The sequence below is a fragment of the Pyxicephalus adspersus genome, chromosome 5 (genome assembly GCF_032062135.1).
Source record: "Pyxicephalus adspersus chromosome 5, UCB_Pads_2.0, whole genome shotgun sequence".
NCBI lineage: Eukaryota > Metazoa > Chordata > Amphibia > Anura > Pyxicephalidae > Pyxicephalus > Pyxicephalus adspersus.
In genome coordinates, this window is record NC_092862.1 from 4,465,834 (window position 1) to 4,477,568 (window position 11,735).

Here is an 11,735-nt window from a genome sequence, read left to right on the forward strand (position 1 = left end):
GTCATCTGGATTGGTCAGGCCGAGCCGACTTACTTCCCACGCTGTCATTCAACCTCGGCATCTTCAATGTCAGCCTAGCAGCCAATGCTTAGCTGCAATCTTGCAGGTAAGAATGCTTATTGCAGAAAGGAATTGCCCGTTTCTTTCTGCAATAAAGCCCGGTACGATCCCAAAATTTTGTACATTTAAAGCGCAACTATAGTCAAACTTTCCCCCCTGTTCATGAAGGTTCACTGCATCATTGTTACTTCTAGGAACAGAATTAGTACCTAAAAGGGTTAAAAAGTCAGTTTAGTCTTCATTAGACTTAAGGTAATAGGCAGAAACAGTAAAAAGTTAGTAGATTGTGATTGAGCAGTGTGGCACACAACATGTCCAGGCATTTGCCATTGAATACAAGCCCTCATCTTATATAGAACCTCCCGCTTTGTTTCCTATGCATTTGGAGTTGCAGTAGGCAACGCTGAGGAGAGCTGCAGGAATGCGATCACATCCAGAATCCTAGCAGCAGTAATAATCATTTGTTTAGGGACAAATGTAACCTGGTGATGAGGTCTCAATAGGCAGGAACCCTTTAAAATAGACTTTTTTCTATACAATGCTGGTCTCTTCTTTGGCTTTGAACAGATTGGGGAGGCAAAAAGGGGATTTGCCAAAATTGGCCTTGGATATAGCAATACATATAAATTACAGTCACTTCCAGGGCTACGTACACACGTCAGATGATTAGTGTCGTAATCGCCTCAGAGCTGATATTGGACGAGAAATCAGGAGTATGTACAGTGCTCATCGTTCCAACGAAGAACAAGAAACAATCTTAATGGAACGCTTTGTCGTTCTCGCCCCTTCCCTCTCCATAGAGCAGAAAAGCACTTTATGTACAGAGATCGTTCATGCATCATTCAGTCTTTTGTCGTTGGAAAGGATCGTGAAAGATCCCTTCAAACGACAAGTATTGCATGTGTGTACCCAGCCACATTATGCTGAATTGTCTATATATTGTTTTTCATAAATATGTGATGTGAATTTTTAGTAACACTATGAGTTCATTTTCTTTTTCCACAAACATACAGAGGCCATAGTTACCATTACAGCCTAAGAATGACAGGTTGCAACAACCATACACTTGTACTGGTCAGACATGAGCGGAGCGTTGAACAGTCAGAAATGGGAAGCGGTATTTTGTTAACAAAGCATCAATACGAAATATATTTCACAGACTCCATACTTGGACTGGCACTATCCATCCGCACACAACAGACCCTCCTCTGGTTAATGTGAGGGAGGGAAACAAAACTGTGCACATCCGGGGAGCCATCACAAAAGTGACAATGACATGCTGATAATTGTGACAAGTAGCTGGTGAGAAGACACAGGGGGACAGACTTGGCTAGTGTACAAACAGGCAGGCCACCCGATGGCACAATGCACATGGCACTTCGTTACAGGTCAGGTGGCCCATGGAACCAATCAAAAGGGCACCATGCAAAGATCTGTGCCTGGTCAGCGGTAATCCTGCCTGTATGCTAAGCATGTGACAATGCCAGCGAACAAGTTATGTACATGCTTCACATGTGGGGACAACACGCGTGCAAAAAACACACACAAACGTGTTGCTTGCCTTCTTGCAGGAGTACACAGTGGTCTTCAGGACCCCCGCTGTTCCGTATCCAGTTGGGGGCGCCCCTAATGTGACTGTGCTGGCCCCTGACCGCCTCTTGTTAGCCAGGATGAAGGGATTCTCGTTGAAGAGAATGGACTGGCAGTCCACAAGCACCTCCTCCTCTGGCTCCACCATAACGGATGGGGTTCCAGACTCGCTGGGCACAGCCGGGGGGGCGGGCGCAACAGTCGGGTGTGGAGAGGAAACCGGGTTGGCGGGGAGGCAGGAGGGGCCATTGGCTACAGCTGTTGGGACAGGATGGACAAGGGCCACAGGGACAGGAGAATAGGAAGGGTCCATTCCCAGGGGAAGCTGAAAGAGCAACAAAGGGGAGAGGAGAGCGAGCAGAGAAGAGGAAGGAAGGGGGAGACAAAAAATAATAAGGAAAGGAGGAAACAGAAAAGGAATCTGAAACATTTACTACACCACACACCGTGACAAGAAACGTGACCAGCGTTCAGACCCAAATCACAATAATGAGGGACATTTATAAACACTTAGAGCCAAAAATCTGGGAACTTATCTGAGTAATTAAATACAAATCCTTTCCAGGAACCTGGCAATGTATCCGAACACCTTATATTCACAGATTATTACAATGTAGATATGGTTAGCTTGCCCTCACAATTACATAAAAAAAAAAAAAAGACATAAATCCATTAAGTTCAACACCTAGGAAAATAAACATATCCCAGAAATAAAACCCTATGGACATAGTTGATCCAGAGGAATTTGCTCCAACAGGCGGAAAAAAATTGCTTCCTGATTCCATTAGGGAATCGGATGTTCCCTGGATCAGCAGCCTCTGTTATCTTTACTTTAAAGCTTTAATCCCCAGTTATATTCTGTGCTTCTAGAAATCATCCAGCTTTTTCTTAAAGCAATCTATACAGTTTGCTGAAACTCCTTCCTGAGGGAGGCGATTCCAAATTTTACCAAGAAACAATTGACGGTTTTCATTTTCTTATAAATAAAGCTATAGGGGTTGTGTTGATGGGCTTTTGTTGGTGTCCAGCAGGTTGTTCATTCCCATTCAAGTCAAAAAGAGGTCAAAAGAAGACAATTACAGGTCAAATGCACTTATACATACCTGTCGATATTTAAATATTTCATGCCTGGTAGCAACGTTCTTGTGCTGATTCTTGTGTCCTTAGCAGAGATCCCATCATCCCAAATATTAATGCTCCTTACTGGTCCACTATCTTATAAAACTAAATTGCAGGTTCCTGTATTCATTTAATTTTTTTTAAGCGAATGTAGACAACCCTTTTATATAAAGCAAATTTTTATTGGTTTAATTTTTTTTTAAGTGCAACACCCTTGGGTGCTGCACAAAAATGGGTGCAGCACCTCCCTTTTCTGTCTTGATACCTAAATCATGCATTCTGGGGGACTCTGGCTACTCCTTCTTTTTTCTCCATTTACTTCACCCGATCTCGCACCTGCTCAGTGCGAGATCGGGTGACAAGTGAAGAACAACCTGGAGGAAGAGTAAAGAAGATGGCGGCGCCAGGTAAGTGTTGTTTTCACTTTAGTTCCGCTTTAAGTAACAACTTTAAAGGCCCACTATATCTAAGAAATAATAATATTATAATAAGATCGAGCTGATTTTTTTTTCCTCAAAAGGAGTCTAAAGAGTAAGATTAGAAGAGAATAAAAAGAATTGCCGAACTTTCTAGATTTATAAACAGGAAAGATCCAGCAAATGGGCAGAAAACACAGATTCTGTTACGGAAATGTTCTATATAAAATGCAGTAAAACCTTCTACTCATCCCCAGTTTTTGGCATAACAAAAGTTGTAACAATGTGATGCATGGGACAGTGAGACAGACAGGAGTTGGCGGTGCAGGAACGCTGGTCACACACATACACCCAGCAATCACAGGGAACCCCAGTGCCCAGGTCAATGTTGCCAATACTCACAGTTTCTTGCTTGCCCTTTGAGGTCCGAGGTGTGATCTGCCTTCTCTCCCCACACTATTTTCCCAGCAGATACAAGAGCCTCCAAAAATAGTGCGAGGGGGAGGAGGCGAGCCTCTTGTGATTCGGAGACATTGGAATGGCAGCTGTGAGCCATGCGGCAGGAATAGAGCCTGACTACGGGAATGACACATTCCCAAAAAACCACCGCATTCCTCACCCCATCCCCCCAACCTGTGCCAAGAAGATGGCCTGGAATTATCATTAGCCCAATCTGTGTGTCTGAACTCCTAGCCGGAGTCCGGTAAGGACCAAGGTAATGCAAAAATCAAGCTAATGGCCTGTGTCCCCTAGCCTCTCTCTTCACTCCTCCAATGACCTACTACTGACTTCCTCACTCATAACTGCATTACACACATGGCTCCAAGACTTTTCTAGAGCTGCCCCAACTCTCTGGAATGGTCTTCCTCATCCTATTCAGCTTGCTCCTACTTTCTGCTCCTTTAAAAGGGAACTCAAAACCCATCTTTTCAAACTTGCCTACCCGTCTTTTTCTGTCCCTTAAATCCTCACTACTCCACCACCATTGCATATCCCCCCTCCTATTGTGTGCTACTTCCCCCACCTCCTAGAGCGCAAGCTCTTCTGGGCAGAGTGCTCTCCTCCTCTTATGTCACTGTCTGTATTTGCCACCGCCACTTAATGTACAGTGCTACGTAATATTTTGGCGCTAAATAAATCCTGTTTATTATTAATAATAATATTATTATAAATATTAATAATAATACGTTTGCAAAACATCCCCCTGCACCTCCTGCAAAAGAAGGATTGTTTGTAACATCACCAAACTCACCTCCAAATCTTACCCCACTACTAGAAATTGCCTCAAGGTGTTATCCCACCTAGGGTAAATCCCTTATTCACACTAGAGGTAGCCAACCTCCCCGCCTTCCAATTCCCTTTCATTCCTAAATTTGGGCTCTCTAATTCATTGCCATATCTGGACTCTACCACTTCACCACCAGTAACCTTCACCTTATCCCAACATTCCAACAGCTTCCTGAATGTCACAGCCTTGAAGCATGTGCTCAGGAGATATTCTGCCTTATACCAGGTGATATCAGACGTAGATGTCTATCATTTCCAATTCTGCACACAGCACTCACAAATAACTGGATACTTATACAGTTCCGAACCCTTTATGAAATATATTAATCCACCAAATACCGCAAACTTACATACAGGGGAGTGCAGGTCTGCACAGTAATGGTCACTGGTCCTAATGCAGAGCATTCAATGGGATCAAATAAAGGATCCTACACACATGGGAGAGGAAACTATGACCATACCTATATAGGAAAAACTGGATATGCAGCCTAGTGAAAGAGGTATTGTTCTCTTCACTCCTCCATAACCTACTAATGTCTTCCTCACTCACAACCTCACATCACACACACACACAGCACCAAGACTTTTCTAGAGCTACCCGACTCTCTGGAAAGGTCTTCCTCATCCTATTCGGGTTGCTCCTACTTTCTTCTCATTTAAAAGAGCACTCAAAAACTCTTCAACCTCACCTACCCATTTTTCTTCTGTCTCCTAAACCCTCACTACTCACCCACCATTCCATATCCCCCCCCCCTAGTGTATGATACTTCCCCCACCTCTTAGATTGTAAGCTCTTCTGGGCAGGGTCCTCTCCTCCTTCTGTGTCACTGTCTGTATCTGCCTGATATTTGTAACCCCTATTTAATGTACAGCGCTGCGTAATATGTTGCCGCTATATACAATCTGTATATTAATAATATTCATGTATCTACCCTTTAAGAAAATATGTTCTTTTGACACACCTAAGTGTACCTAAATTTACCAAAAAAACCCTCTAGTTTTTTGGAATATGAGGTGGCCCTGCTTTTGCTTAGCCTTTTCAGCCCATTGTTGACCCTAACCACCTTCCCTACAAAACCACAATGTCAATGGTTTGCTCCTGACCCTTCTCTTTCCTTCTACCAAAGCAGAGAAGAACTGCTGGGACGTCAAGCTGAGGAAGACTGCAAATGCTGAACAGCAACTGATAACAGGTAACAGAAGGTGAACTGAGACAAATGTAGAGAAACATAAAATCCTACAGTCATGTTGGGAGTCTCTTTGCAATGTGGGAACTCCCAAAATAACCATTACCAATATATTATTGTGACAGGTCTTATTTCAGTTCTATTGTATACATACAAAACCATTATCACATCACCAACTATTTACATAGGACGACATTATTGGGCTGATAGACAAAAAGTAAAGCATCCCAGCTGACGACAAAATATGTCCAACCAAATGACGAGAATAGTAAACAGCACTCTGGGACAAGTCAAAGGTTGTCAAATAACCAATAAATACCAACAGGACAGCACGAAAAAAGGAGATAAAAAAACACTCAAGGAAAAGGGGTCAGAAAAAGGGACAGTCTGTTAAAAGGCTATAATGTATTCAACTGCTAAAGCAAACAATGAGTCAAAAAGATGGATTCTGCAATGGCAACAGATACCCGATCGTTATTGAAAAAATTTGTCTTTAGAGACACAAGTATTGCTGAACCACAGACAGTACAGCCCCTCCATTGTTACACTCACTCTGTTCCCTTTTGGAAGAACTCTGCTGGGTAATGCTGCGAATGTCTTGTAGTCCAATTTCAGGGCTTCAGTAGACGGTGTTGTGAATCCCTAAAAGAACAGGATGACAGTAAATATTAGAAACAATAGAGAGATGAAAGAACTACCATATCTATGGTTCAACAGAAAAAGCAGAATATGGCCTGGAAGTGACCAGGTTCAAAAGTAATCTTGTGAAGGCACAAATATTTGTAAATGCAAATTTCATCACCTATTTTGTATACTCGATTATAACATTGTATGGAGTGTTTGGAAATGCAAACACTCGATCCATAGTTATATTACTTGTGTAAAGCGTGTTAGTGGCCACACCTTAGCTTGGAGATCATTGTCAATGGGACAGATAGTCAAATAATATACAAAATTTGCTGTTGTTACTTGAACAGGAAGGGAAATTTTACCAGGGTCACCTGTGAAGGGATTTCCCTGACTTTACAGAGACCTTACCAGAGTCTGTGGGGCAGAGAGTAATGAAAAGGACATGAGGATCTGACAGGGGTACTAACCATACTTAACTGCAGCCAAAAAATAGGATAATGATGAAGAGCCAGTAAAAGATAAAACCAGCTTTGTTTCTGCTGCAGTTTTTGCCTTAATTATCTGTTGCAACTAGATGATTTCAATATGGTGGCCGGCATCATTACGCTCACTTCCTTTGAGCCCAGATGTCCTGGACCTACACCCAAGCATGTGTTTGGACAGTGAAAGAAAAAGCAGCACAATGAGCTCAAACTTCTGTCATATGCAAATGATGTGATTGATACCTTGTGCTGCTTCTTCCGCACAGTTCAGCCTTGTGTACAGGAACTGCAAGAGGCCAACCAAATGGAATAAAATTTAGATTTCATTCCATCCCAAAATTTAAAAAAAAAAAAAAAAAAAAACAGATTTGGTTTTAGATACACTTTAATGATCATTGGACTAGGCTGAGGCGTACTTATGATTGCCTGGAATTAGGACTTTATGGGAAGGATACAGGTCGTGCTGTTGGTATTACTGAGAAAGCGGTCTCTCACCTTAGCTTCCTCTTCGAGGAGCCGTGTAGCTTCCTCACGCTCCCTGCGCATTTTCTCCTTGACAGTGACAGGACAGTCAGAGCGAGCCGCAGGAGCCGAAGCCATGCACAGGACAGGAGCTGAAGGAAAAGAAAAGGAGCATAAGAAAGTAAGACAACATGCAAGCTGCATGCTGAGAGATCAATGGTTGAAGAAGAAGAGACAGGGCAGCACTAAAGGGAAAGAAACTCAAAACAATATAACCAGGGCAGGGAAGCTGGAGGGACATCAAAGGATGGAACTGAGGGCAACAGATGGAAATGGGCAGACTGGTAGCAGTGAGCGGATGGAGGAGGTTTTAGTGTACAGATTAGGGAACTGGAAGAGGATCGACAGAGAGAAACGAGAAACATTGTGTGAGCTGAAAAAACAGACAATGAAGCAGAAAAGAAGGGGAATATGAGGACAGGGTCACTCCAACTATAGTAGCCATTCTCAACCAGAGGTTGCTAAGAAATCCTTGTATTGTGTCTGATTAACCTTCTATCTAGTAGTGTCTGCATAATTCTGGGGCCAGCGGAATAAAACCAATGATCTTTTTTTTTTTTTTAATATTAACTAATGTTTGGACTGAGCTCCAATGCAATTAAGCCTTCTCCCTCTGACTACTAATATAAGGAAAATGCTTTCACTCACTGAACTGATAAGGAGTTGAAAATCATCTTGGTGCATAGTGTTACTATAACAGGTTAATGCATGCTTTGATATGTTGTGGTGCCAATCATTTTTGCACTACTGCGTGGTGCGTTGGAACAAGTGATGAATGTCTTTTTTTTTTTTTTTTTTTTTTTAATGAATTCGATGCCTTAATGTATCACCATCTCAACAGGTGATACAAAGCACATATGTGTAAATAGGTGTTAACATAAAAAAAGGCACCATTCTTCCTGATCAATATAGAGGGAGTCTCTTTTCCTCCCACCAGCAATTTGGAGACCACAATATTAGAGAACCGTTCACTGAACTGAATATTTTCTTCAACTACCAGTCTGCTTTTCTCTTCTGGACACATTTTGATAACTGCAAATTATTTTATAGAACAAGGGTATGGTAAAAATCATCTAACTTGGGTGTGAAATCCTCTAGGTTCCTAACATTCTATATTCTTAGGTTATCTTCATCCCACTGATTTTGCTCATGTACAAGTGGGAAGGTTGAGAAAGGCTGTACTATAGAATAATTTTAATGTGGAGTGACCCTTATATAGAACATTGGTCAAGTATTAACATGTGATGAATTAATTAGTAGAATGAAGAGTAAATCTAAAGACCAAGCTTTATTTTAAAAAATCTTATCGGTTCCTTTGCTGTCTGTGACCCCACCAGTTTATTTTCTCATTATCAAAGTAAAAAAATAAATCATTAATAAAAAAAAACAAAATTCTCACTAAAGCAGCTTTTGAAGGAACATCTTCTATCCAGGAGACTTGTTCAGATTTATTCTCACTTCCTGCTGTGTATACACATTCAGTGTATGTAAAGCTAAAATATAAATGCTAGGGACTACACTTATGTGCTCCTCACAGTAATAATTTTGTTCCTTTTTTCTACTTAAGCTTTGTCTAATAATATACTGATCCTGTCAACCCCTATTGATTTAGGAGCCTCTGTTCCATACTGACCATGATAAGCATGGAAACAGGTCAGGATGTGTTTTTTTTTTTTCCTATAGATGGACTCACTCTGCTCTGACTCGGTTGACATTGGCTCAGGCAGAAGCCATGCTGTCAAAGGCTTTAAAAGTTGGGTGCAAGCAAGGTAGTGGATTCCAGAAGATATCTATATATACTATTTAAAATTTATTTATCTATCTTTGCCTTTCTACCCTTTGCTATAACCTACCTTTTCCCAAGCAGCTTTAGGTGGGGTGTAAAACCAGGGGATGAATTAGTAGACAATCACAGACTATTGAATTCAATAGCTGGATCGTTCAGTTGTAACCCCTCTCTCAGTCCCAGCAGAAGTGTAAAGACATGCTTCTCTTTGCTTTTGAGCACTTTACAAATACCACATTATTTACTTTCCGCAAAGTAATGACATTGTACATAATGTGGCGTATATTTTGTGACAGGCTGCTTTGCAGACTTCACATAAGCTTTAAATCTCTCCAACTGTACACTTTAGGAAAAAATAACCTGACTGGTTTCAACCATTTCAAAATGTTGTGGCTTAAGCTATACCTTAATAATAAGAGGCAGAATTATTGGGAGAAATGCAAAAAGGTCAGAGCTGTGAATGGCTGAAATGTCAGAGAAAATGAATAACAAAACTATACTTTTTAAGCCTCTAAAATGCATCGTGGTGAACAACAATCATGGTATAGTGGATGAGAGTGCTGTTGCAACATACAGACACAAATCTAGTAGGGGAAGGGGGTCCAAAGGAATGATGGACGGGGTGTGAGGAGAATGAGAGCTCTCACCACTTTTTCCATGTCCTCTCTTTCCCATTTCACCTCCCGAACCACCTCCACCTCCTGTCAGAGAGGAGAAAAGTCACCACTGGTCGCCTTTCCTGAGACACAGGCCACACACACATACAGAGAAGACCTATTTGCTGCTTCGTACCTTCTGCAATCGCTCCATCTCCTCTGGGCTCATATCCCGATCGATGGAGGAAATGCTCTCCATACTGTTCTTCCTTCCAAGGCCGGATGCAAACGGATTGGCAATCACGCCAGGAGACGCCTGCAGAGGGAAATGGGGAAGATCAGACACCTTGTGTTTTTGGCTGCAGAGGTGCAAATAAATGCTTTTCACTCAAAATCAAGAATAAACAAGAATAAAAAATTACACAAAAACTTCACACTGAGAACACAAATCTAGCCTCAGGTAGCTTTTTGCAGAGAAACACAAATCATGTTCATACTTAAAGCCCAACCTACAGTGAAATAGATGAACACCCGGTTACTGAAAACTCAGTTTTTACACGTTGAACTCAATTGCAATAATTGTATATAATGTAAACTCCAGGCACACTTATGAATGCGTTAATAAAATACATAGAAAAAAGTAATTTTTCTGTTTTTCCAGTCCTATAATTTTCACAGCACAGTCTTCATTTGATTTTTTCTGCTGTAGTAAAGGATCTCTTTCAGGTCTTGGTACTCCCTAAACCCTTAAAAAGAGAGTGAATGAGAAGCACCTGACCACTGGGATCATCTTTGTGCCACGCGGAACCATCACTTACGATCGGTATGTTTGATGCACCATAGAACAGCTAACTAGCTACTTGTGCTGCTTTATGCTTAACCACGGAGAGTTTTGCTGCAGAGAGACTGCGATGTGAGGTTTCCTAGTAAGAAGGAAAAGCTGTATGGTATGAACCGAACAGGCAGACATCTCACCTCAATGGAGTTAGTGGAGACGGGATCAAAGCCATCACAGACAAGAATAAGCAGCGTGTCGCCTACTCCACGCAGCGCCTGAACTGCCTCTGTGTGCGTCATCCCCAACAGGCTTTGCTGATTAACTTCCAAAATCCGCATTCCGACCTTCAATCGCCCATCTCGAGCTGCAGCTCCAGAGGAACTGACCTGCAGAAAAGATAAAGTTAGCTAAAGACACTTACAAAATGCATCCTAAAACTGGCCTTCATTTAAGGAACCGTCCATTATGGGGTACCTGTACTCACCTTAGAGATAAAGACTCCCTCATCAGTTGGATCCACGGGGTTCCCAGGGTGACCCTTGGCTCCGCCTCGAATGCTGATCCCTAACTTTTCTCCTGGGGCTTTCACAATGCAGATTTCCTATAGGATAGAAATGGTTATTACTATAACCACATATTCTGCTGCTTAGACAGCTACGAAGCAAAAGCTTACACAAGAAACACATAAAAATATTATTTTCCAATATATTGGATTTTACCTCACAGTATTGTGAAAAGAATATTACTATTAAATATCTAAACATCATTTTTACTGTGAAACTTTTATGAAGTGCATTTTGGAAAAATAAACACATCTCTGTAACACATACACACTTAGATATTTCAAATGCCAATACAATAACAAGAAATCCTGTGCTGTCCTGTTATCAGTTAGCACTGTTCCTAGTTCACATTGAAGCACAGACCTCCTCGCGGCGAGTGAGGTGGTTCAGTAGAACTATTTGTGGTTTTAGGAGTGCACTATTGCTCCACAAATACAGTGAAGTTGAATGGTCTTTTTTACACTAATCATAGTGTGTTCTGTATTCCAACATTCAGAGAGCGATGCATGAGGCTACAGTGGCTAAACACAACAGGTTCTTTTCTTTCTTCTTTATTTTTAAGACATGATAAGCACAGAGCAGCACACGTAAGAGAGAGCAAGTAGTATTATATACTGTCTCCAGTGTCAAAAATGAGCCTGTTACGCCTTTCTAAACACTGCTTGGGAGATGTTAATTGCGGTCCTGTTCGAGAAAACACGGGTCTCCTGTATGTTCCA

General features: G+C 41.6%; 1 protein-coding gene across 1 annotated transcript in view; it reads right to left on the bottom strand.

The window, feature by feature from the left end:
• The window catches only part of SCRIB (scribble planar cell polarity protein), a 110,960-nt gene that overhangs the window by 26,082 nt on the left and 73,143 nt on the right, over positions 1-11,735 (bottom strand). Inside the window, exons 24-30 of the mRNA XM_072413217.1 lie at positions 10,938-11,054; positions 10,651-10,839; positions 9,872-9,991; positions 9,727-9,780; positions 7,267-7,323; positions 6,212-6,301; positions 1,622-1,975 (exon numbers count right to left, since the gene is read on the bottom strand). Coding sequence (XP_072269318.1) covers positions 1,622-1,975; positions 6,212-6,301; positions 7,267-7,323; positions 9,727-9,780; positions 9,872-9,991; positions 10,651-10,839; positions 10,938-11,054 — 981 coding nt within the window. The remainder of the gene's footprint in view (positions 1-1,621; positions 1,976-6,211; positions 6,302-7,266; positions 7,324-9,726; positions 9,781-9,871; positions 9,992-10,650; positions 10,840-10,937; positions 11,055-11,735) is intronic.